This window comes from Ovis canadensis, chromosome 15 (assembly GCF_042477335.2).
Source record: "Ovis canadensis isolate MfBH-ARS-UI-01 breed Bighorn chromosome 15, ARS-UI_OviCan_v2, whole genome shotgun sequence".
Lineage (NCBI taxonomy): Eukaryota > Metazoa > Chordata > Mammalia > Artiodactyla > Bovidae > Ovis > Ovis canadensis.
In genome coordinates this window covers 9,025,687-9,053,531 of record NC_091259.1, presented here as the reverse complement: position 1 = coordinate 9,053,531, position 27,845 = coordinate 9,025,687, and the positions used below count along the sequence as shown (strand labels likewise).

Sequence of the window (27,845 nt, the reverse complement as noted above, 5' to 3'; positions counted from 1 at the left end):
TGTTGTTTGCTAGCCTTTGTAACTTGTTCTTTATTTCCAGGTGGACTATAGTGGAGGCTTTGAACCGTTCAGTGTTCTTCGCTTTAGCCAGAAATTTGTGGATCGGGTAGCTAATCCAAAAGATGTTATCCATTTTTTCAGGCACAGAGAACAAAAGGAAAACACAGGTAAGCTGGTTATCTTTTTTTTTTTAAGATATTTTTAGCACCTTTCTTTTTAAGGTATATTTTTGGCTATACAAGGTCTTTGTTTCTTTGCAGTTTTTTCCTCTAGTTTTGGCGAGCGGGGGCAACTCTATAGTTGGGGTATGGGAACTTCTCATTGCTGTGGCTTCTCTGTTGCAGAGCTCAGGGCTCTAGGGCACTTGCATTTCAGTAGTTTTGGCAAATAGGCTCAGTAGTTGCAGTTCCCAGGCTCTAGAACACAGGCTCAATTGTTGTGGTGCACGAGCTTAGTTACTCTAAGGCATGTGGGATCTTCCCGGATCAGAGATCAAACCCATGTCTTCTGCATTACTGAGCCACCTGTGGTAAATTTGATCCCAGGTCAGGAAGGTTTCCCTGGAGAAGGAAATGGTAACCCAATACAGTATTCTTGCCTGGAAAATCCCAAGGACAGAGGAGCGTGGCAGAGGAATCCATGGGCTCACAAAGAGTCAGACACAACTTAGTGACTAAACACACACGCATGCAGGCAAAAATTAGATGGCAATCGCTTGTAAACCTGCGGTTATCAGTGAAGAAATGATGGCTTTCATAGTTTTTTTTAAACATGCTGCTGATTAATAACACATATTTTATAGATTTAGTGTTTACATATATATTATTATTATATATTCTAAATGTTTAGAGAATATACTCTTAAATTTTACAGCTAAATATTTCAACTTCACAGCATGTGATTTAAGATTCTAGTCCTAAGAGATGTCCCAGAATATTAAAAAGATATATACTTAAGGGCTAATTAAGTTTTGTGAAAACTAATTGCCTTTATTTTAACATTTATCAAAAACAGGTTACCTGACTGAAATAGTGCTTCTTCATAATAAATATTGATCCTTTTTAAATACAGTGGCTCTTCTCCTTAGAACTATTGAGTCAGAATTAATATGTCCCTTGTTTACATGTACACCGCATTGGTTTTTATTAACCCTGATTTAATGAGCTTCTATTTTCATAGTTAAATTGTGATCAAAATGGTGTATACTGTTAATTCAGCCTGAAATAGTCATTTGGATATTTAAATAGAGCTCATAGAATACTGTTTTAAGGGAAAACAATCCATATCAGAGAATGGTTTTTATGCTGTTAACTTTAGCTAGTTATTGATGATGATTTACTCTAATCATTCATTCTTATCAATTCCTTGGAGTTTTATTGGTATAGCATTTGTGAGAATATGGAGTTTAGAACTGGTTCCTTATTTATTTGTGTTTCATCCATAGTCACTTTTGTTCTGATGATCCCTTTTTTGCTTAAACATTAATTGCCAAATGGAAACAATGACCCTTTCTTGTATCGTATTGAAAGCATGAAATTTTTTGTTGTTTTGGCCAGCTCTGCTACTTCAACTACATGTGTGAAATCATGCAAATCGCTTAATCTCTCTGATGTTTAGTTTTCTTGTCATCAAAATTAGGATAATAGCTATACCTGCCTCATAGTACTATTATGAGGATTGGAAGATATACTGTATATAAATGGTCTTAACATAGTGTCTGGCATAGTAAAATGTAGTAATCATATTTATGAAGTAATATTGATTCTCCCATCTTGAAATTCAAAAAGGATTTCTATTTACTTGTCTTCACTGCTTTGCAAGAGGCATGCTGAACTTTGTGCTGCTTTATCCTGTAAGCCATGGCATAAACTTTTCCCTCTGCCTAAGATATTTTTTTTTTCTCTTTTTTTGCTTATTGAGTCTTCCTCATTCTGCAAGTCTTGAGTCAAATGATAATAGCGTTTGCTATCTGCACATTATTTTCAGTCTTCTTGGGGAAGAAATAGTTCATTTCTTCTTGGTGTGTCATATTTTTTTTTCTCAGCTCTGTTGTAGCAGTTACCACCTTTCATTGTAATCATTAGCTATTATAGGTTGTCTCCTAACATGTTATTGTATTTTCCACACCATGTTGCACACCTGCTGGACAGTTAATATTCATTCTCCCTGACAGAAGTTATGAACAGAGCATATTACTAGACCTTATGCTTTTTGACTTCTTACCCAGTACTCTTTTTATTCTGTACCTACTGTTTTTTGAGACAACCATCCTGCATAAGAATGCAGTAAATCTGCTTTACTATACATGCTTCCCATTTATCTCTCAGAATATTAAAGAGATATGTACTTATGAGCTCAGATTTAATTAATAATTTTTGCTGTTTCATCAAGGATATTATTTAGTGAAACTGGCTGTTTGCTTTGTCTTGTTTTGAACTGTAAATACGAGGTGATGATTATTAGTAGAGCTCAGAACCACTGCCTTCACTCATCCTAAGGCACTGGCAGTTTTACCCAGGGCTGCTTTTGTATCATCAGTGTAAGTGGCAATACTGTGGAAAACGTAAATAATGTCTTCGTGTTACTATTGAGCCCCCTGAAGCAGTATGGGGGACTCCCAGAGATCTGTGGACCACTCTTGAGGATGGAGCCAAGAGACATGTTACTTGGAGATCAGGAAAAGAAGTAGAGACTTGGGGGGAAAGACTCTTGAAACTAGCAAAAATGCCATATTTTTGTCTCAAAATCTACTACGTTGAGCAAGCTGACAGTTGATAAAGTTTGGGCATATCTCCTCTACTGACAGGAATGTGCGTTGAATTTGGGTACTTTAACATTAAGGTGTCTGTGTGCGCTTAGTTGTGTCTATGGACTGTAGTCTGCCATGGATTACAGTCTATCCATGGGATTTTTCCAGGTAAGAATAGGGAGTGGGTTGCCATTTCCTTCTCCAGGGGATCTTCCTGACCCAGGGATTGGACCCACGTCTCCTGAAATGGCAGGTGGATTCCTTACCACTGAGCCACCAGGAAGGCCTCATCATTAAAATAGAAACTGTTATTTTTTCTCCTCATGGATGTGTTTTTTCTAGGAGAAGAGATCAACTTTGGCAAATTCATCTCAAAACCCTCAGAAGGAACAACACTAAGGGTTGAAGACCTTGTAAAACAGTATTTTCAAACTGCAGAGAAGGTAATTTCTTAATTACAGTTCTCCATTTGAATTAGTGGTGATCTTATAATAACAGATTTCAATTTAGGATATGTATAATTGACAATTTAAACAAAATGAATCCTCAGAATGTTTTCATGAAGTAAGTAGGGTGATAATCAGTTACACTCATTTATAGCTATTATATATCAAGAAAAATAACTGCTTAATTAATGTTAGATATTAACACCGCAATTATTGTGTATTATTGTTGTTATCCTTTCTTTTTACCTCTGCTACATAAGTTTGAATCCGGGATTTAATTTTCTTGCATCAGGATGTAATTTCAGAATTGCTTTATTATATAGCCGCAGGATGGTGATGCTACTATTATTATCATAAGTATATGCCATTTTGAGATCCTCTGATTGATTATGTTATCTTCCTGTTGCTGCCGAAATAAATTTAGTGGTTTAAAGCAATGTAAACTTAGTGGTTTAAAACAACGTAAATTTATTATTTTAACAATCTTGTAGGTCAGAAATTCACTCTTCTCCATGGACTAAAATTGAGTATTAGCAGGGCTGTGTTCCTTTTTGGAAGCTGTAGAGTAGAATTAATTTTCTCAGCTTCTCCAGCTTCTAACTGTTCCTACCTTACTTGGCTCAAGGCCCCTTCTTCCATCTTCAAAGCAAACAACGATGTTTCTGCCTTGCTGTCTTTCCCCAGATACATCTCTCTGACTCCCTTCTGTGTCCCACTTCTGCTATGAAGGATGCTTGTGATTATACTGAGCCCACCCAGATAGTCCCTGCTCATCTCTGTTTTGTATCCAGCTGATAGCAATCTTAATTCTGGTTGTAACCTTAATTCTCCTTTGCTATGTAACATATTCATGGGTCCCAGAGGTTAGGATGTGACATCTTTAGGGGGGCCACTATTCTGCCCTGGAGAAGGAAATGGCAGCCCACTCCATTATTCTTTCCTGGGAAATCCCATGGACAGAGGAGTCTGATGGGCTATAGTCCATGGGGTCACAAAGAGTCAGACACAACTAAATGACTAAATAGCAAACAGTTCTGCCTTCCACGCTGGTCAGCCTAATCTGATCATCAGTCAGCTCCCATTTCTGCATTCCGTCCCACTCAGGCCTCTCTGTTTTCATAAGCCCTGAACTCTACTCCTGTTTCTTGTTTATACTTTGCTGTTGTTGGCCCGTAATATTTCTAGGCTTAATTACTGTCCTTTGGTTTCTTTTGCTTTGCTTCATTTTTCCTCCAGTAACTAGATAACTTTTTGTCTTTTTCCTTGATTCTGTATTTTTCCTTACTCATATAGAATTGTTTTGTAGGGGAAATACTGTTTTCTGCATCAGAAAATACTATTTTCTGTCTCTTACAGAACGTACAGCTCTCACTTCTAACAGAAAGGGGAATGGGTGAAGCAGTACAAGAATTTGTGGACAAGGAAGAAAAAGATGCCATAGAGGAATTAGTGAAATATCAGTTGGAAAAAACACAGCGATTTCTTAAAGAACGTCATATTGATGCACTAGAAGATAAAATCGATGAAGAGGTGAATAATGTTGGGTGAAAAATCTAATATTTAGATAGTCTCTCCTTAAGAGTTGCTCTGCATTTCTTTCTGGGAAATCACTACTTCTGTGATTTGTTCAGTTTCCTCATCTCTAAAATTGAGATCACATTATAAAATGTCTAATAAGTATCTAGAATACCGTCTCAAAAATGATTGATACCTAGTGAATGTTAAGTGCTTTAAAATGAACCTCATAGGACGAAAATGTCTACTTCAATTTTTTAGTAAGTTTTGATTGAGATTTTGAATTTCACTTAGAAAATGCAGTTCCTGTAAGCATAAAAGCAGAGGAAAAACTCTTTAGATTTGACTACATGAAAATTTTGAATGTTTGCATGTCAGATTGTCAAAAAAACAAAATTTTTTGACATAGTACTGACATGGAAAACATACTTGTATGTGGGCAGAATAAGAGGTTAATATTCTTAATATAATGTTAAAAGGCTCTTATGAATCTTAAGAAGATTACTAAACATTTCAATAAAATAATGAACAGAGGACCTGAATAGGTGGTTCACAGAAGAAATACAAATGGCTAATAAGCATATGAAAATGGTATTTAACCTATGATACTCAGAGAAACTCAAATTAATTTTTTATTTGTCAAAGTAGCAATGATTTGTTAAAGATATTTAGTACCCTGCTGGTAGAGTATTGAGTTTGAACAGCTGTACTATAAAGCGTTTTGGCAGTGTATGTCAAGAGGCTTAAGATTTGCCCTTTAATTCAGCCCTAGGAAATTTCCTTAAGACAGTAATGAGACAGAGATTTGAATGAGATGTAATTTATCTCAGTGTTACCTGCAGGGGAGAAATCAGAAATATTTTGGTAAAATAAATGTTGGCACATAGATACTATAGAATACTATGTGTATGTGCTAAGTTACTTCAGTTGTGTCCGATTCTTTGCAACCCTGTGGACTAGGACTCTCCAGGCTCCTCTGTCCATGGGATACTCCAGGCAAGAGTAGTGGAGGGGGTGTTACCATGCTCACCTCCAGGGGATCTTCCTTATCCAGGAATTGAGCCCATGTCTCTTGAGTCTCCTGCATTGGCAGGTGGGTTCTTTACCACTGGTGCCACCTGGGAAGGCCATAGAATACTATGCAGCTACTAAAAATTATATTTTAAGAACATGGAAAAGTATTTTCAGTGTTAAGTGGGAAAAGAATTCCAAAGAAGTAAGATTATACACAGTGTGATCCCAATTATTTTTATTTTCTATGTGAGTATATCTATGTGTGTATGTGAAAAAGTGGAAGAAAATATTCCAGATGTTATCAGTGGTTATTTCAAGTAGTAGGATTATAAGGGATCATTTCCTGTGTTTTCCAAATTCCCTCTAAGCAGAAGAACAAAGTATTATTTTTAAAACTCATTCCACTTGACTTGTATTTTTGTGCTTTTAATTATTTAACATAATTCTTTTAAAGCTTAATGATGTCAGCTAGTATACAACCAGTAATATTAAATGCCAGGTACTTTTACAGGGAAGGCAGATAATTCACACTTTAAAACCCCTTACTCTGTGATTCTGGATGTGTTAGGTTTATAAATTTTTAGCATGGGTAGATTTCTCAGTTAAGTGTCGTAAATATAATATGACCATCCCCCACTAAATGTAAAATGCAAAGGTACGAAACTCCCAGGAGATAATGTAGGAGAACCTAGATGACCTTGTGTATGATAATGACTTTTAGATTCAGCAGCAAAAGCATGATTCATTAAAGAAGTAATTGAAAATCTAGACTGCATTAGAATTTAAAACTTTTCCTCTACAAAAGACTGAAAAGACTGAGAAGACAAGCCACAGACTGGGAGAAAATAGTTGCAAAAGAAACATCTGATGAGGGATTATTATCTAAAATATGTAAAAATCTCTAAAAATTCAACAATAAGAAAATATTAAAAATCCAATTAAAAAAGGAACCAGAGACCTAGATAGACCAAGATAGACCATTGGCAAGTGAGCATATGAAAAGATGCTCCACATCTCATGTCATTAGGGAAATGAAGCTACTACACACTTATCAGAATGGCCTAACTCCTGAACACCAACAGCACCAAATGCTGGTGAGGACATAGGGCAACAGGGACTCTTACATTGCTAGTGGAAATGCAGAATGATATAGTCACTTTGGAAGACAGTCGGGCAGTTTCTTATAAAAGTAAACACACTCTTCCCATGCTCTTCAGCAGTCATGCTCCTTGGTCTTTATTTACCAACAGAGGTGAAGACTTATGTCCAAACAAAACCTTGCACATGGTATTTATAGCAGTTTTATTCATAACTGCCAAAATTTGGAAGCAACCAAGATATACTTCAGTAGGGAAATGAATAAGTGAACTGTGAAACATCTAGACAAGAAAGTGTTATTCTGTATTAAAATGAAATGACCTATCAAGCATTTAAAAGACATGGAGGAACCTTAAATGAATATTACCAAGTGAATGAAGCCAATCTGAAAAAGTAACTTGATGTACTGAACATGACTTCTTACTGTGTAACATTCTGGAAAAGGTAAAACTATGGACTTGGTAAAAAGATGTGGTTGGGTGGGGGTGGGGTGAGAGGATGAATAGATTCACAGAGGTTTTTTAGAACAGAGAAACTATGCTGTATCATACTAAAGTGGTGGATTATACATGTATACATATACATTTGTCCAGCCTCATAGAATGCACAGCACCAAGAGTGAGCCTTTGAATTCTGGAGTTTGGGTGATACAGAGTATGGAGTGTGGAGTGTCAGCTGAACAGTTCTGGTGGGGGATGTTGATATTAATAGAGGAGGCTGTGCATGTGTGGGATAGGGTATATGGGAAATCTAGGTAACTTCCTTTTAATTTTGTTGTGAACCCAAGCTACTCTAAAAAAAAAAAATAAATGAAGCAAGTCCCCCTCCTCATACTCTACCCTCTAAAAGGACCATCTACACCTGGAGTGATATCATGACTTTTGACAGAGAGAGAGAGAGTGTATGTGTGTGTGTCTGTGTGTGTATAGCATGGGGGCTAAGCGTATGGACTGCACACTGGATGACCTTACTTGCTATGGAACTGTCAGTGGGCTATTTTAATATCTCTGCCTCATCTATGAAATAGGGATAATAGAACTACCATCAAAGTTGTGAGGATTAAAAGAATACATGTAAGTCCTCAGTATACTGGCACATAATGCCTGCTCTGTATTTTTTCCTTGATTCTCATTTCTCATCTGTGAATGACTCAGTGCTTTTGGTATATCATATGCTACCTGGAATACTATTACATGCTATGGCATCATTTAAAAAACAATTATTTTTCCTATATTTTCCCCCTTTTACTGAATCATAACATACATGCTGCTATTTAACAAAACTCTGGTGCCTAGATCTTATTTCCCTTTAGCTTTTACTCTGCTTCTTTGTTCATTTTTCACAGCAGAATTTTTTTCTATATTTGCTGCTCAGAATCTTTTCCTTCATTTTTCTCTTAAACCTATTCATTCTGGGGTTTTGACCCCATCTTTCTAGTGAATTTACTCTGGTCAAAGTACCAGTGACCTCCAGTGCTAAATTCACTGTCCATTCTCCATCTTAAATCTCACTTGACCACTTCTTAATGCCTTTTTTCCATTGGCTGTTAGGGCTCCACACTCTTCTGGTTGTCTTCCCACCTCATTATCTGTGTCTTCTCAGTCTCAATCTCTATTGATTTGTTGGAGTCTCCAGAATTCAGTCCTTTGACCCCTTCTACACATTCCTTTTGTATTCTCATCCAACTTCCTGGCTTTAAATACCAACATCAGTTTGGTGATGACTTTGCAAAAGACTAGCCCAGAACTCTGTCAGCTCAAGTCTTCTGTAGTCAAGAGCCTGCTGAATGTTCCCACTCAGGTGTTCAGGAGACCTTCTCAGCTTCCAGCATTCCCAATCTGAGACACTGATCCTTAGCCCCTAGTCTACCTGTAAGGTTCTAGTGGAAGCACCATTCTTTCATTTGCTCAGGCGATCAACCTTGAAGTCATCCGTGATTCCTCTCTTCATGTCACCTGTATCCTGCCTGGAAATCCTTTAACTCTACCTTCAGAATCTGTACTGTTTGTGACAGAATGTGAATGTTTCTCACCACCTCCATCACTATCAGTGGTCTAAAGCTTGACTGTTTCTCACCTTAGTTGCTCTTGTTGCCTCCAAACTGGTCTCCCTGTTCTGCCAGTGTTTCTTGTCCTCTACCGTTCTATCTTCAGTTCCGCTGTTGGTGGTCCTAAAGTAATTCAGATGAAGTCACTCCGGCCGGAGAAGAAAAACCCCTTACAGTTGTTCCCAAGGCCTTACTGGATCTGGTTTCTGTAACTTCTTCAGCCACTTGTCTGCTCAAGCCCAGCATCCTCCTTGCTGTTTTAAACATACAGTGTTTCTGCCCCAGTACCTTTCCATGTATTCTTTTGATTGGAATGATTTCCCCCAGGTACTTGCGAAGTTCATTCCCTACTTTTTAAAATCCTTGCCGCTTTATCACTTTATTACCTTCTCAGTGAGGCCTTCAATGATCACCTGTAGCCTCTCCTTGGCACTCCCTGTCCCTCTTCCTGCATTATTTCTCTGGGAGCACGTAAACACCTTTTGCAAAAATTTCACAGGTTCACATACTTGAAAGGACTCCTAAGACTCCACTGAGCATACTCAAGGTTTTTATTTAAAGGCAGCTGGTATAGTTTGGCAAGAGGGAGGAGTATAGGCAGGCATTAGGGGTCTGGGAAATGCCAGGCATCCACTCCTCCTCTCCTTACATGCACACCGTGCACCCAGGACTGGATGCATAGCAAGATATATGCAGAAGTTGACAGGGTTTTTTTTATGCCCCTCTGGTCACATAAGCCATGCTAACTGCTCATCCAGGTAGGAAACCATCAGTAAATTGACACTGGGAATGCCAAAGGCTCCCCAGAGGTAAGGACAGAGTTTTCCCAGTCTGCTGCTAAGTTACTTCAGTCATGTCTGACTCTCTGCGACCCCATAGACAGCAGCCCACCAGGCTCCCCCATCCCTGGGATTCTCCAGGCAAGAACACTGTAGTGGGTTGCCATTTCCTTCTCCAGTGCATGAAAGTGAAGTCACTCAGTCATGTCCAACTCTTTGCGACCCCATGGACTGCAGCCTATCAAGCTCCTCCATCCATGGGATTTTCCAGGCAAGAGTGCTGGAGTGGGGTGCCATAGCTGATTCCAACTACACCATCCCATACACTTTCTAAAATACAATATAGCTTATTTTGTTTCTGATTTTCTAACACAGACACACGCACACAGTGATTATAAGCTCCTTAAGGGCAGACTTTCTGACTCTTGTTCATTGTTGTATTCTCCACTCCTACAGTAGTACCTGGTACTTAGTGGCTTGTAAATATGTGCCGAGTAAATTATTAAATAAATGGAGCATGTCTCCAGCTGCATAACTAAATTGTAAGAGCTTTGTGAGCAGCGACTGGTAACAAAGGAAGCTCTGTATCCTTTGTGGCACCAGGACCAGGATTTGCAATCATTAAACTTTCAGTGGTTGACTGTTAACAAAATAGATCTTCAAGGGCCCACCCATTTGGGACACTATTTAGAGAGCCTCCTGGATGATTGTAGCCAGGAGCCTAAGGATAATTTGTGTAGTGTAATAACTCAAACCTGTTAAAAGAGAGGTTTTTGTTCTTAGCTATTTTATTGAAGTATAACACCCATAGGACATTGCAGGTTCTTCCTCTGTAGTCTGACTGGCTGTTTTTCAATGACAGGGGCCATTTTGGCAACAGGTAATGTAATTTTGTTTATGGCCAATTTTTCTTAGAGTACATTTCTGAATTTTTAATGTAAGTCTCTGGAGGAGGCAATGGCAGCCCACTCCAGTTCTCTTGCCTGGAAAATCCCATGGATGGAGGAGCCTGGTAGGCTGCAGCCCATGGAGTCGGACACGACTGAGTGACTTTGCTTTCACTTTTCACTTTAATGCATTGGAGAAGGAAATGGCAACCCACTCCAGTGTTCTTGCTTGGAGAATCCCAGGCATACCTGGAGCCTGGTGGGCTGCCGTCTATGGGGTCACATAGAGTCGGACACGACTGAAGCGACTTAGGAGCAGCACTGGGGAAATATGACTTCTTTAATCTTTTGTGAAACAAAACTATACTTGAATTTCCAAGTTTTATGTTGAAATGAAAAGCATCTGTTAAGCAGTTTTGTATTTACATAACAGACACGTTTGTAACATATTTGTGAATTTTTCTGTTACAATCCAGGTACGTCGTTTCAGAGAAAGCCGACAAAAGAATACGAATGAAGAAGATGATGAAGTTCGAGAGGTTAATTTTGCTGTTAATTCCTTTGCATATGTGTCAGCTTGTTAAATCAGGATAACTAGTAGGTTTACTTAGTCAGGCAGACTTCCCTGGTGGCTCAGACGGTAAAGCGTCTGTCTACAATGCGGGTAGACCTAGGTTCGATCCCTGGGTCGGGAAGTTCCCTGGAGAAGGAAAAGGCAACCCACTCCAGTACTCTTGCCTAGAAAATCCCATGGACGGAGGAGCCTGGTGTCCATGGGGTTGCAAAGAGTCGGACACGACTGAGCGACTTTACTTTACTTAGTCAGTCTACAGGATCTTGGTTTGGTGGGTGGGACTGAGGAGGGGTTGCTGATGACAGCTGCCTTTGACTTATTCCAGTTCAACCTACAAATATTCTGGTTGCTGATACTCTCTTTTTAACCTTCTGCTATTGTTGAAAACTTAACTAATTGTTGATACGTGTATGGAGTGGGAGAGCAGGGGGCAGGAATAATAGTTTGAAGAGTTCTTATTAGTCAAAATAATTCCCAACTGCTATTAGAGCTTCTTATCAATATAAGGTAAAACCTTACCCCAGCTGATATTGTTTGCAGCAAAAAAAGAAGAAATTTAGTGTTTTGGTTAGCAGTGTCATTAAAGGTAAATACACAGTGTCCACTGGTCTTTCTAAACTGTTGAAATTTGCTTGATTGCCCTCATCACTGTCTTTTCCATCTCTTTGTAGATTAGGAATTTGAGGTTAGCAACTGTTAACTTAAACTTTGGGCCTCTGTCTGGTACTTGGTGAATTCATGATTGAAATTCAAATTAAAATATATTTTCCTATTTTTTAATTGCTGTAAGTGTTGGATGATTGCTGTCTAGTACTCAAAAATTATTTTATCAATTATTTATTTTGGACTTTTGATTGCTTTCCTTCAGCATTTTCTATAGTACCTGTTATGGGTAGCCATTGTGTTTTTTATTAGGGATATAAACATGAAAAAGATGGCCTGGGTCCCCCACAGAGTCTCAGTTTAGTACATGAGACAGAGATATGCAGAAAGAAAAATTTAATCCTTATGACCAGAAGTTTCATCCTCACTGAATTCATACAACTGTCCCATTAGTCCATTTTCGTTCCCTAAATATTTCAGAACTGTAGCTGACAGGTGTACTCTTGCCTGTAGAATCCCAGGGACAGGGGAGCCTGGTGGGCTGCCGTCTATGGGGTCACACAGAGTCGGACACAACTGAAGTGACTTAGCAGAAGCAGCAGCAGCTGACAGGTGGTGAATTGGAAAGAGCTGGAATTGCTCACAAGGACCACAGCCTTGTCTAACTCAATGAAACTATAAGCCACTCTGTATAGGGCCACTCAAGATAGATGGGTTATGGTGGAGAGTTCTGACAAAACGTGGTCCACTGGAGAATGGCATGGCAAACCACTTCAGCATTCTTCCCTTGAGAATCCCATGAAAAGTACGAAAGGAACAAAGATCTGACACTGAAAGATGTACTCCCCAGGTCCGCAGGTGCCCAATATGTTATTGGAAAAGAGTGGAGAAGTAACTCCAAAAAGAATGAAGAGACGGAGCCAAAGCAAAAACAACACCCAGTTGTGGATGTGACTGGTGATGGAAATAAACTCTGATGCTGTAAAGAAGAATATTGCATGGGAACCTGGAATGTTAGGTTCATGAATCAAGGTAAACTAGAAGTGGTCAAACGAGATGACAAGAGTGAACATCAGCATTTTAGGAATCGGTGCACTAAAATGGACTGGAATGGGTGAATTTAATTCAGGTGACCATTATATCTACTACTGTGGGCAAGAATCTGTTAGAAGAAATGGAGTATCCCTTATAGTCCATAAGAGTCTGAAATGAAGTACTTGGGTGCAGTCTCAAAAATGACAGAATGATATCTGTTTGTTTCCAAGCTAAGCCATTCAATAACACAGTAATCCAAGTCTGTGCCCTGATCAGTAATGCTGAAGAAGCTGAAGTTGACTGGTTCTATGAAAATATACAAGACCTGTAATATCTAACACCCAAAAAAGATGTCCTTTTCATTTTAAGGGACTGGAATGCAAAAGTAGGAAGTCAAGAGATACCTGGAGAAACAGGCAAGTTTAGCCTTGGAGTACAGAATGAAGCAGGTCAAAGGCTAACAGAGTTTGGCCACAAGAACTCACTTGTCATAGCAAACACCCACTTCCAACAACATAGGAGATGTCTCTACACATGAACTTCACCAGATGGTCAATACCGAAATCAGATTGAGTATATTCTTTGCAGCCAAAGATGTAGAAGCTCTATACAGTCAGCAAAAACAAGACCAGGATCTGATTGTGGCTCAGATTATGAACTCCTTATTGCCAAATTCAGACTTAAATTGAAGAAAGTACTAGACCATTGAGGTATGACCTAAATTAAATCCCTTAGGATTATACAGTGGAAGTGACAAAGATTCAAAGGATTAGATCTGATAGAATGGCTGAAGAACTATGGATGGTTTGTGACATTGTACAGGAGGCAGCGATCAAGACCATCCCCAAGAAAAAGAAATGCAAAAAGGCAAAATGGCTGTCTGAGGAGGTCTTACAAATAGCTGAGAAAAGAAGAGAGGCCAAAAGCCAAGGAAAAAAGGAAAGATATACCCATTTGAGTGCAGAGGTCCAAAGAATAGCAAGAAGAGATAAGAAAGCCTTCCTCAGTGATCACTGCAAAGAAATATAGGAAAACAATAGAATGGGAAAGACTAGAGATCACTTCAGGAAAATAGAGATACCAAGGGAACATGTTGTGCAAAGATGGGCACAATTAAGGACAGAAATGGTATGGACCTAACAGAAGCAGAAGATATTAAGAAAAGGTGGCAAGAATACACAGAAGCACTGTATAAAAAATATCTTCATGACCAAGACAACCACGATGGTGTGATCACTCACCAAGAGCCAGACATCCTGGAATGTGAAGTCAACTGGGCCTTAGGAAGCATCACTATGAACAAAGCTAGTGGAGGTGATGGAATTCCAGCTGAGCTAATTTAAATCCTAAAAGTTGATGCTGTGAAAGTGCTGCACTCAATATGCCAGCAAATTTGGAAAACTAGCAGTGGCCACAGGACTGGAAAAGGTCAGTTTTCATTCCAATCCCAGAGAAAGGAAATGCCAAAGAATGTTATAACTGCTGCACAATTGCACTCATCTGACCCGCTTCAAAGTAGTGCTCAAAGTTCTCCAAGCTGGACTTCAACAGTATGTGAACTGTGAACTTTGAGATATTCAAGCTAGATTTAGGAAAGGCAGAGGAACCAAAGATCAAATTGCCAACATCCGCTCATCTGGATCATCGAAAAAGCAAGAGAGTTCCAGCAAAACATCTACTTTTGCTTTATTCACGACGCCAATACCTTTGACTGTGCGGATCACAACAAACTGTGGAAAATTCTTAAAGAGATGGGAATACCAGACCACCTTACCTGACTCCTGAGAAATCTGTATGCAGGTCAAGGAGCAACAGAACTGGACATGAAACAACAGACTAGTTCTAAATCAGGAAAGGAGTACATCAAGGCTGTATACTGTCACCTGCTTATTTAACTTATATGCAGAGTACATCATGAGAAATGCTAGACTGGATGAAACACAAGCTGGAATCAAGATTGCCGGGAGAAATATCAATAACCTCAGATATGCAGATGACACCACCCTTATGGCAGAAAGCGAAGAAGAACTAAAGAGCCTCTTGATGAAAGTGAAAGAGGAGAGTAAAAAAGTTGGCTTAAAACTCAGTATCCAGAAAACTAAGATCATGGCATCTGGTTCCATCACTTCATCGCAAATAGATGGAGAAGCAATAGAAACAGTGACAGACTTTATTTTTGGGGTGCTCCAGAATCACTGCAGATGGTGACTGCAGCCATGAAATTAAAAAGATGCTTGGTCATTAAAAGCTATGACCAACCTAGACAGCATATTAAAAAGCAGACATTACTTTGCCAAGAAAGATCTGTCTCATCAAAGCTATAGTTTTTCCAGTAGTCGTGTATGGACATGAGAGTTGGAATATAAAGAAAACGGAGCACCAAAGAATTGATGCTTTTGAACTGTAGTGTTGGAGAAGACTCTTGAGAGAGAGTCCCATGGACTGCAAGAAGATTCAACCAGTCTATTTCAAAGGAAATCAGTCCTGAATATTGATTGGAAGGACTGATGCAAAAGGTGAAACTCCAATATTTGGCCACCTGATGTGAAGAACTGGTTCATTTGAAAAGACCCTGATGCTGGGAAAAATTGAAGGTGGAAGGAGAAGGGGACGACAGAGGATGAGATGGTTGGATGGCATCACTGACTCAGTCGACATGAATTTGAGTAAACTCTGGGAGTTGGTGATGGACAGTAAAGTCTGGTGTGCTGTAATCCATGGGGTCACAAAGAGTTGGACACGACTGAATGACACCAAACTGAACTGAACTGATACTATCTAGAACTTGACTAATGAAGTTCGAGGCTTTCCCAAGGTGTAATTCACAGCTTTGTAGAATTATTTAGCTCAAAACATGAATCCCAGTATCATACTTAAATTACTTAAACAGACAAACAAAAGCATTAGTTTTTCCTTTAGAGATTAAAAAACATGCTTTAATGTCTTGTTCACATAGAAAAACTCTCAAGTATTTTCTTTAATTTAGGTTCCTATTTAAATAAAAAGCCAAATATCAGTAGTAAATATTTTAGGCTTTGCTGGCCATCTGTGGTATATGTCACCTTTTTTTTTTTAACAGCCCTTTAAAAATGTTGAAACTGTTCTTAGTCTTATCCAAAGTTCATAGTTGGACTGGCCTCTGATATCTTTCTTATGTTCTATCTGAATTTGATTCAGGGTTGATATCTTTTTTTAAGCTATAATACCAAGTGCTATTAATGGAGTGAAGAGGCAGCCAGTAGGATGAGAAAAAATATTTGCAAATCATATATCTGATAAAGGATTAATAACCAGAATATATAGAGCTCTAAAACGAAACAACCTGTTTTAAAAATGGACAGAGGGCTTGCCTAGATATTTCTTTAAAGAAGAGATACATTTAACCACTAAGCACAGAAAATATGCTCAATATCAGTAAACACTAGGGAATTGTGATCAAAACCATTAGATACACTTTGTATCCCTTTGAATGGCTGTTCTCCAAGAAATTAGAAGGTAACAAATAATGGCAAGAAAATGGAGAAATGGGAACCCCTGTGCATTGCTGCTGCTGCTGCTAAGTCACTTCAGTCGTGTCCGACTCTGTGTGACCCCATAGATGGCAGCCCACCAGGCTCCCCTGTCCCTGGGATTCTCCAGGCAAGAACACTGGAGTAGGTTGCTATTTCCTTCTCCAATGCATGAAAGTGAAAAGTGAAAGAAGTCGCTCAGTCGTGTCCGACTCTTAGTGACCCCATGGACTGCAGCCCACCAGACTCCTCTGTCCATTGGATTTTCCAGGCAAGAGTACTGGAGTACAGTATGATGATTCCTCAGAAGGTTAAACATGGAATTGCTGTATGAGCTTTACAAATCTAAGTGGTGAAAAATTATTTCTTACTATTGTTTTTAATTCATACTTTTTTTATTACTAGTAAGTCTGAACAGTTTTTATAAGTTACATTATACGAAACACTTTGTCATGTTCTTTACATAGAGTATATTTTTTTTGCCTAGGTCATTGGCCTTTCTCTAATTGATTTATAAGAGCACTCAGGTGAAAGCGAGTGTTTGTGTAGCAGAGTTAGGCGTTTTTGCCATGTAAGAGAGGTCTCCTTTTGTTCCTGAGGGTTTTTTGTTTGTTTAAGTCTGGAATAGGTAATGAATCAAAAGCTTTTTTGGCATCTGTGAAGATACGCTTGTGGGGTTCTTCCTCCTGTGTTCTGTTAATATGGTGAATTATATTATTTTCTATTCTGTTATTGAAACATCCTTAGAATCAGTTTAGGAACCCCCTGGTAATGGGTGTACTGGTCTTTCAGTGTGCCCCTGGATTCCTTTTGTTTGCTTTGATATTCATGAGTAAGATACTGTAATTTTTCTCCTGTGCATGCAGTCTTTTGTCAGTTTTTGGTACCATGTTATGCTGGCTTTATAAAAAGAAATTGACCAGCTTTCTTTCTTAATGCTGTCGAACTAGCCATGGAATCATCTGTTCTTTGCAGTTTTGGTAGAATTTACCTGTGAAACTCTCTGGTTGTGGTCATTTTCTGGAGTGTAGATCTTGTAATAATTTTCTCAAAATGTTGTTTGTTAATTAGTCTGTTGAGACTGTCTTGGTTTAGTTGAGGTCATTTATTTTCCAAATTACTTAGAATTGAGTAGAGTGCTTTGTCGTAATTCTTTTAATTTTCCTTAGATCATTTTTCCCCCTCCATTCTCATTTCTTTGCTTTAATTTAACAATTCATTTTAAAGTAGTTTCATCTGTTCTGATATTCAGTATTTTTATTATAATTTTCTAGATATTCTGTACTTTTTGTTTTATTTTGCAATTTGAAGTCAGGGTATTTTATTTTTTAATTTTATTGCACTGTGATGAGAAAGTATGATATTCTTTTTTTCTATTTAGAATTGATCTTTTTCTTAGCATCCCATTGTATATTAGTTGAACCATTTAATGGGGTCTTAAAAAGAAGTATATTATTTATTTTCAGAGTACAGTGTTCAACATGTATCAGTTACATCTACCTTAGTATGTAATTTAGGTCTTTAGTACATGTTTTAATGCACTGTTATTTATGGTAGTTTTATTCTATAAAGTCAGTACAAACACTGAGTGAGTATTTAACTTACTGCTTCAAGAAGATATACAAGAATAGGCTCTTGCCAGCCACTGGTTACAAAATCTTTGCTAACTGATTAATGCAGTACCTTTTCCGTGTGTGTTTCTGTTTGAGGACACCTTATTCAGTATATGTCATTGATTTGTTAACATTGAACTTGTGGCCAATAGCCCTATAACTCATGCCTGAATGACGCTTATCTGACAAGTGTATTTCCTACACAAGGCATGTCTTAGCTTCCTGCACTTAGGGACAGTAAATAATACTTCAGCAGTACAACAGGGGGGCCATTTTTAAAGTAAATCACCATCCAAAAGCACAAAATTGTGAACAACATGGCATTACATGTGTTCCAAAAAGGACACTCATTTACAAGTATGAGAGCTGAAACCAGAAGGCTGAGTGTCACATTGTTTGACATCATCTGGGAATGTGTGTTTCGGGCAATTAAAAATTTTCACCACTCTGCACATGCCCATCAATGACCACAAAAACATCAGGAGTATTATTTGGGGCTTACAAAAACATTTTGGCAAGTAGGTGAATTTGCATATATGGGATGTGAAAATTATGAGGATTGGCCATACTTTATCTGGGACAAGAAAGATGAATTGAAATCTTTACAGTTTTTTTCTTTATGTTTTTTGTTGTATTCCCTGAAGTTTTTTCTTTTTGAGTTGTCATGCCATGTTGAGTGCTGGTAGTGAGTTAGCTGTTCCACTCCAGCAAGTGCCTCATCGTGAAGCTTGGTTCCCTCCCACCACCACTTCACTCCTGCTTCTGCCCTGCCTGCTTTGTTCTCATCTCCTCAGTTAGCCCTGTCTGTCCATAGCTGCCTGTTTTTAGACCCAGAACTTGTCATTTTAAGCAAGAGAGACTATTGTCATGGTCTCTTGGGAGGGATAGATCAATTTTGGAGCTCTCTACACTGTCTGAAACTCTTCAATCTTCTCCCTTAGCCAGGCCAGATATTCACTCTCCTACCCATTAACTCTTCCTCCTAGGCTTTGTGTTTTGTGGGTAGAGCATTTTTCTAATTTCATTGAAAACATTTAAAAAAATTTTTGTTCTTGTTACATTTTGATAGATTAAAGGAAGAGATCAGAGCAGCATTTCTCTTTTTGTTTTTAATCAGGAAATCTATAGTCACTTCAGAGTTATTCAGGATAGTTGATTAAGTCTCAAACTGGTTGTTTTTAGACAGTTTCTTTCTAAATTAAAATTTATGAAATTAAAATCTTGATCCTAAAGGTTTTTATCCTTTTCCAGGCTTTCAGTTGTTTTGTTCTACTTAACTCTTTTTATATATATTTGTAAGAAATTATTGCTTTTGTCTTTCTGATTATAAAAGTAATATGTTAAAAAATGTATATTGTAGCAAATTTGTAATATTCAATAATAATGAAGAAAAGAAAAGCACCCTAAAATATCATCACTCAGAAATAGAAGCTATTTTTTGTGAGGTTTTTTCTTGTTATTATTTATCAATAGCCCATTGTATAGAGAAGTTCAAATGATGACAGTCTCTTACAAATGGTGGTGTTGAATTAGGTATGCATGCACATGTACTAAGTCGGTTCCATCATGTCCAACTCTTTGCAACTCTATGGACTATAACCCACCAGGTACCTCTGTCCTTGGGATTTTCTCCTCTTGTTTTCCTGACAAGAGGAGGTTGTCAGGCCCTCCTCCAGGGGATCATCCCAACCCAGGGATTGAACTTGTCTCTTCTGTCTCCTGCATTGGCAGGCAGGTTCTTTACCACTGGCACCACCTGGGAAGCCTATTGAATTAGGGTTGATTGCTAACTCCTGCCAGAATTGCCATTCCTCCCAGTTCTGAAACTTCTGATTTTGTGAAATTTTATTCTCCTTAGTATACCTTTTAAAAGGTCTCCTTTAATAGGTAGTATTGCAAATCGATCTGGCAAATCACAGGCATTGAATTTGATTGCTGGTGGAGAAGGCTTCTCTTGTATTGCATTTTTTAGTGTGACTGAGGAAAAGGGGGCGGCAGAGGATGAGATGGTTGGATGGCATCACTGATTCAATCAACCTGAGTTTGCGTGAACTCCGGGAGATAGTGAAGGAAAGAGAAGCCTGGCACGTTGCAGCCCATGGGGTTGCAGAGTTGGACACAACTGAGTGATTGAACAACAACAATAACAGCATAATTAGTGAAAAACAATAGTTTAGACAGTTTGGCAATATGAGATGTTCACCAGAGTGACCAGATTAATGAGTTGGGAGGATGCTGCATTGTCCAGTAACATGTGCTTTCCTCTTATCATCCCTGTCAGGCCATGAGTAGGGCCAGAGCCCTCAGATCTCAGTCAGAGGATGCTGCTTACGCCTTGACTGCTGAAGACCTTATGAGTATAGATTTGGCAGAACAGATGGCTGATGACTCTGACGATAGCAACATAGCGGCAACCAACAAAGGAAGAGGCCGAGGAAGAGGCCAAAGAGGAGGAAGAGGGCAGAGTTCAGTGTCGAGAAGGGGGTCACAGAGAGGAAGAGGTTAGGAAGAGTACTGTCTTCCCTACACATTCACACTTGGCAGTTGTTCAGAAAATTCAGGATTGTGTTCCCATTGGCAGAATTGAGTTACACAGTCCTTCAAAAATTTATCTTTATAATGTGCTGAGACAGGCTTTAATGTAGTTCTGACATACACATTTCACTTAAATATTGAATAGCCACATGACATAAAGTTTTTTAATATATATATATTTTTTTTACATAATAAAAGAGTTTAATACCTACTCTCCTATTTTTTAAAAGAATTTCACTGTGTTTGGGGATTTTCCTGAAGATCCCGTGGTTAGGACTTGAGCTTTCACTGCTAAGGGTGTGGGTTCAATCCCTAGTCGGGGAATTAAGATCCCTCAAGTCTCACTGTGTAGTGAGAGCCAAAAAAAAAAAAAAAAGAAAAAAGTTTCACAGTTTTTCTTACACATTGGGTGTATTTAATCAATACATTTACTGTCACATATACAAAGTAATAGTGAATGAAACACTTAAGGAAAATGATTAGCTAAGGCCCACTGACAGTAGGAATAAAACTCCAGATGATAAAAATTATTTTTGTTAGTGTCATAAGATACAAATGCCCACATTATCATGAAATGGCTTTATAAAATTTGTTTACAAAGAAAAACTGCCCTCAAACAGTTTGATTTCTTAATGTTAGTTAACATTAATTACCATCATTGTGTTTAATGTGACACTTTTGTCATTGAATAGTCCAAATAATAAAAGCTTTCACCCAGTGACTTCCTGATGAAGTATAAAAATCCCTAGGAATATTTAAAAATTATTTTTATTAAATATTTACCTATAGGAATTTTAAACTGGTTAAAATGGGTAGTACTTTAGTTAAAAATCTCCAAGGAGAAAAGTCTCCATATTCTATTGATGATTATTTTATTACCCTTGCATTTATAAATATTTTCCTTATATTTTAAATGGAATAATATGAACTAGAAGTGGCCTAAGTATAGTCTTAGAAAATTGACTGATCAGACTCTAGATGTTTCTTCTTATATATATATATGTATATATTTGGCATTTTACACATAAACTGTTTTGAGATAACTTTCTTAAGATTTCATTTTGATTTTATTTTTTTAGCTACTGATAGACTGTATATTAACTGCTCAATATTCTAACTGCAGGCACTAGTCTGGAGATTTCTACTCAAGGCAGAGGTTCAAAGGCCACTACATCAACGTCTAGAAATATGTCTATTATAGATGGTGAGTATAGACTACAAGTGATCATCTTGCAGTTATTTACAAATTCCAATGCAAGAAGACCCAGGAAACCCCATGAATAAGTCTTACTGGTTTGTGTTGTTGTCACTGGGGAGTCAAAAGAGTTATTGGAATCACAGGATAAATTATATTAATTTAAAAGACCTTTGCCATTCAGGGGAGCTGTTGAAGAAGGTGAGCTGTAACATGTAATTTTTTATAATATCTGATATTAGATCTGATGATTTCTCTTTAATAGAGGGATCACTGAGACATAGAAAAGGCAGTTGGTCAGTGTATCAACAGTGATTGAGACAAGGAACTGCTTCTTAACATACTGTTAACTTGCTTTTCTCATGCTGCTTTTGTCCATCTCTACTGTTAATATAGTCATGTGAGCTGCATTCAAGGGAAACTACAGTCAGAATTCTATGCATTGATTTTGTATATGTGTTGTGTCTGAAAGCTAGCCTCAAACTAATGGAACCAATTTTTTATAAACTGTTTAGATAATAATGTATAAAAATTTAATAAACTATTTTTAATATTATAGTTTATGAGATCAGCAGAAATTATAAGTCAGATTTGTGAAAATATATGTTAAAATAGGTTATTTTTTTTCTCCTTTCAATTGAGAGTATATATGTATTGTATTTATATTATCTTATTATTAGAGATTAATTTTTGACAGATTGGAGAGTTGGATTAAATCTACAAGATGAAATTTATAAAGGGTAAATACATGCTCTGTATATGTCCAAGAGGATGGCTACACAGAGAGAGTTCTGAGAAGTATGTGATATTAGCAGGACCAAGTAAGAAAGACTTAGGTCACTACGGTTGTGCAAAGGTTGATCTAACTGTTTCAGTCTGATGGTGCCTGAAATGCTGTTGCTGAGCCATGAAAGACCACCAGGATTCTTGCTCTTCGGAGGAGAGAAATTCAATCTGGGGCCAGTGACAAGGCTCAGTCACTCAGAGATTTTGTGTGATAAAGTTTTATTAAAGTATAAAAGAGATAGAGAAGGCTTATGGACATAGCCATCAGAAGTGGGAGGAAAGAGTGCCTCCCTGCTAGCCTTTAGCTGGATGTTGTGTAGCTACTAGCAAGCTGCTAGTGGGAGAAAGGAAATATCTCAAAACTCACAGCTGCATTTTGACATAACATTGGCACAAGGTGAGTCATCCTGGGCCATAAAGCCATTGACATGAATCTTGAAGAAAGGCAGGTTTCCAAGCAAATACATAGTTTCATTAACATAGATTAGGAGAACAATTGTATGAGTAAAACATACTGGTTCGTTGGGCCATTATCAGTTCTGAGTCTCTTAAGGAACTGACTTGAAGAAAGACATAGTTCATTAACATAGCTTAAGAAAAGTATTTCCATAAGGAAAACACATTGGTTAGCTCAAGGTTTGAGAAAAGTTAAGTTCGGGTGGAACCAAGTGTCGTCATGGCAACACAGAATTTTAAAAGAAACCTTTTAATTTTGTATAGAGAAGGAAAAAAATCTGATACTTGTAGTTTGTTTCCTCCTGCCGCTTAAGAGAGAGAAAATCAGAAAATCGTCTGACACTTACAGCCTATTTCCTCCATTTGGAGACCCCTAGCCTTCCTGTCTGTTACCCTCTCAGTGCCTAAAGCAGTATTTATAAAAGCAGTGCCTCTCTACAGCAAGGATGTTCTCTCTCTGAGCTGATTGGATGTATCATGTCAAGAATACTGTGCTCATCTTTGGAACCATATTTCAAGAAGGATATCAGCTTTATATGATCATTCAGAAGAGAAACAATATAATATAGAAAAATCTCTTAGAAGGAACTTAGGATAGCTAACCTGGGAAAAATTGAAATCTTTACATTAATGAAGTTCTATCATGTCAAAGATCAAATAGATGTGATTTGCACAGTCCTAAAGACAGTGGTTTTAAATCTGTTTTAAGTTATAGATTCTGCAAGCTACATATCCTGTCTTTAAATAAGTACTCATACAATTATATTCCATTTCATAGAGTTCAAGGATCCCCTAGAAGCCCATCCATGGGCTCTAGGTTAAGGACTGCTCCCCAGTGATGACAGATGGGAAAAGCTAATCACACACAGATTTAAGTTTCAGTTCAGTTCAGTCGCTCAGTCGTGTCCTACTCTTTGCGACCCCATGAATCGCAGCATGCCAGGCCTCCCTGTCCATCACCAACTCCCGGAGTTCACTCAGACTCAACGTCCATCAAGTCAATGTTGCCATCCAGCCATCTCATCCTCTGTCGTCCCCTTCTCCTCCTGCCCCCAATCCCTCCCAGCATCAGAGTCTTTTCCAATGAGTCAACTCTTCACATGAGGTAGCCAAAGTACTGGAGTTTCAGCTTTAGCGTCATTCCTTCCAAAGAAATCCCAGGGCTGATCTCCTTCAGAATGGACTGGTTGGATCTCCTTGCAGTCCAAGGGACTCTCAAGAGTCTTCTCTAACATCACACCTCAAAAGCATCAATTCTTCAGAGCTCAGCCTTCTTCACAGTCCAACTCTCACCTCTATACATGACCACAGGAAAAACCATAGCCTTGACTAGACGGACCTTAGTCGGCAAAGTAATGTCTCTGCTTGAGACTGGAAGACTTAAAAACAGTTTCACGTACTCCCTCTTTTATAGACGAGGGAATTGAACTAAATATTTTGCCTTAGGTTGATAAAACCACTGATAGTACTAATTTATGAGACAATTGCTAATTGTTTGCAACTATAATTACTAATATTTATGAGACAATTACTGGATGCCTGTCAACAGCTCAGTGGAAAGTGGAAGTGTTAGTTGCTCAGTCATGTCTGACTGTTTGCTACCCCATGGCCTCACCAGATTCTTCTGTCCATGAGATTTCCCAGGCAAGGATACTGGAGTGGGTAGCCATTTCTCCAGGGGATCTTCCTGGCTTAGTGATCAAACCCGGGTCTCCTGCTTTGCAGGCAGACTCTTTAGCATCTGCTCAGTAGGGTCGGTACTTAAATTTTCTCTGTTTTACAGAAAAGAGAACCAAGGCTTTGAAAAGATAGGCAGTTTATCTAAGGTCTCACAGCTGGTAAATTCTGGAGCTTGAATTGATCCCCCACATTCTCTGGCCTTCAGGACAAGTAGTTAAGCAGTATACTAGTTTCCACAGTGAGATAAAATTAGAGCTTGAGCTAATTGGTTGATGTAGCTAATTGGTTCTCAGTAGTCTTTGCATTATACAAAATAGCCTGTTAATCAACCCAAACATGGAGTAAGCCACCTCAGAAGGAAATGACCTGTGAGTCCATCAGAGGAAGTTTTTCAGTATTTTTTGGATGACGGATGACTTTGGAGAAAAGATAATGACATCAGATCTATTAAATGATTCTTAAAGAACCTTCTTATCAGAAGTTCTGCTGCTATGTTTTTATTCAAGAATTATTCAGTATTTTCATAGAGCCAGCTGAAATCCATTTGACTTCATAAGTATATTGTCTCTGTTGCCATTTAGAAAATGGCATCTAGAAAGATACTGAGACATTCTTAGCAGGTCTAAAAAGCAGAGAAGGGGAAAGGAAGTGAAAAAAAAAAAAGCACTATAAAGAATCTGGGCTGAGTTCAACATATGAAAAGTTCTGTAACTTTAGATAAGTCACTCACTCTCCTAGTCTGTTCACAGGTAAATTGGGACTAATCTTGCCAAATTGGATTATTCTGAAGATTAAAAGCAAAAAACCTGGGAATTTGCTGGCGGTCCACTGGCCCAGGTTCAGTCCATGGTTGGGGAAGTACGATCCTGCAAGCCAGATGATAGGGTGTCCCCCCCACTCCCCAAAGGCTGGCACATAGTAGGCTTTTGTGAAATGTTAATGTTAAAAAAGAGAGAGAGAGCTATTGAAAAAAAGAGGGAGTTAGGAAAGGAACAAGAATAAAATATGACCACTTCCTTGTTAAGCCACCAAAATTTGGTTAATGGGCAACACAGAGGCATGGACATTGTAAAATTACCTGCCTTTATCTGAGCCCAAACTGAGTTTTTTTATCATGACTTTGTTCAGTTTTTTGTTTGTTTGCTCGTTTTTTAAATTAATTTTTTACTTTTGGCTGCACTGGGGCTTCATTGCCATGCACCAGCTTTTTCAGTTGCAGTGAGCAGACTTCTTGAGGTGGCTTTTCTTGTTGCAGAGGACAGGCTCTAGGGCCTGTAGGCTCAGTAATTGTGGTGCATGGGTTTAGTTGCTTCATGGCATGTGGGATCTTCCTGGATCAGGGATGAAACCCACATCCCCTGCATTGGCAGGCAAATTCTTAACTACTGGACCATCCAAAAAGTCCAGGCTTTATTGTTTTGTGTGAAGATTTCCCTGACACCAGTGGACAGAATTAATCACTCAAACTGAGTCTTCATGTTTCTCCTGGTCTTGTTAAGAAATCAGCTGTTAGTGTATCTTGTTGCTTTTCTTTTAAAGTAGTACATTTTTCCTCCAGCTAGCTGTCTTTGGTGGTCCCCACTTTCACTATGATGAATCTAGATGTTCAATTCTTTTTTTATCCTGCTTAGAATTTATTCAGCTTCATGAAACTGAATTGGTGTGTTTTATCAATTCTAGTAATCCTTTGCCGTTGTCCCTTCAGATACTACCTCTATTCTGTTCTTATTCTTCTAAGATTTCAATTAAGTAATAACCTATTCACTCTGTCCTCCCACTGAGGAGTAGTACTAACTTCCCAGAGTAATTAAAAGGGTTAACTGAACTATGCATATCCATTACTGAGCATAGCACTTGATAAGAATCCAATCAGTGATTGCTGTTATTAATAGTATTAGTGGCAGTGTTTACAATAAACTTATGAAAATGGATCTTCCATAAATTAGTCTAAATTTGTCTTTTATACAGTTGATTTGGCTCAGTGGTTTTACATTTAACTGGTTACATCCAACATTGGGCCTTTTTTTGAAAAATAAAACTGACTTTTTAATACAGTCTGTGACATAATAGCCATGGAGTACTAGCTATAGTTGCTGTAACTTTGGGACAAAAGCAACTTTAAAACTATAGCTTCTGTGTTTGTATTCTGAATGGAGGAATGAAGAAATAAAAGTTCAATTCTATTATAACAAAGTACATGGAATGTAGAGGTTTGTTACTGCATTGGAGTTTTATTGGGACATGTATTATTAGGTATTACATTTATAGCCAGCAGCAGTTGTGAATAAGAGTTGATAGCCCACATTTTTTCCACAGAAGTTTGTCTGCAAAGGGTAGTGACTAAGTAAATAAAAGAGCCTCTGTCTTTGCATTTAATTTACCATGGCTACCATTGGTGCTACTCCATCTACTGTTACTAGCGACATCATTTGAATACCTACTCCTATAGTCACTTGCCAAAACAATTACATTAACTACCTCTATTTATCCTTTCGACAATTTTCAGCATGAAGTATTTTTAACACTGTTTTATAGGTGGGGAAACTGAGACTTGAAGAAGCCAAGAACTTGGCCACAGTCACCCAGCTAGAGAGTCCACCTAGGTCTAACTCTAAAACCAGAGCTTTTAGCCCCTAGTACAGTATGCATTGCCTTCCTAATAGAACCCAGTGCTTAATCTTCTGATAATGTTCATTTATCACGCAAACATTTATTGGGGATAGAAAGAAAGGAAGGCTCTTGTTTCTTCTTCAAGGAGCTGAGAGTTTGACAAGTCCATTAGTGAATAGTAGTTGAGCAGAAATATTTTTTTGGAAGAGTTGCAGTCACTAGCTCTTTCATTCAGTTGCCCTGTCCAGCCTTTGAGTAGAGTAGGATGTGAGGCCAGTAATAGAGTAGGTGGGTAAGAACTCTGCTTTTGTCTTTCCTCTCCCCTCTTAGCTAGACATGCCAAGACTGGGGGTGGAAAAAAGGAGTAAATGGTAGCTTAGGGCTAGGTGGAAAGATTCCTGAGTTTTCTTACTAGGAGAATTTTGGACTTTGTGGGGTTGTTTGAGCATTTGACTTCTTTAAATCCTCTGTCTTTTTATCTCCTCTTGCCCTGTTGTTTGGCTTTGGGGTTATCTTGGGGGAGACCTTTTTTTTTATGTTAGGAAACTGGTAAGGCTTAGGAGAAACTTAAACCTCTGATGGGCTGTTTACATTTTATTCTAGGTTTTTAATATTCTGCTCTTAATTCCAGTATATTGGGGGGTGATTGCCCATATCACCATGCAGTTCTCAGATACCTGCTGGATGTCTTACAAGTCAACTCAATTCTGACAC

The 27,845-nt window shown here is 38.3% G+C and overlaps 1 protein-coding gene across 6 annotated transcripts in view; it reads left to right on the top strand.

The window, feature by feature from the left end:
- The window catches only part of MRE11 (MRE11 homolog, double strand break repair nuclease), a 78,122-nt gene that overhangs the window by 35,348 nt on the left and 14,929 nt on the right, over window positions 1-27,845 (top strand). For all 6 annotated transcript variants that reach the window (XM_069554761.1, XM_069554762.1, XM_069554765.1 and 3 more), the window contains 6 exons: window positions 41-167; window positions 3,092-3,192; window positions 4,552-4,725; window positions 11,012-11,074; window positions 20,151-20,370; window positions 21,528-21,608. In XM_069554761.1, coding sequence (XP_069410862.1) covers window positions 41-167; window positions 3,092-3,192; window positions 4,552-4,725; window positions 11,012-11,074; window positions 20,151-20,370; window positions 21,528-21,608 — 766 coding nt within the window. The remainder of the gene's footprint in view (window positions 1-40; window positions 168-3,091; window positions 3,193-4,551; window positions 4,726-11,011; window positions 11,075-20,150; window positions 20,371-21,527; window positions 21,609-27,845) is intronic.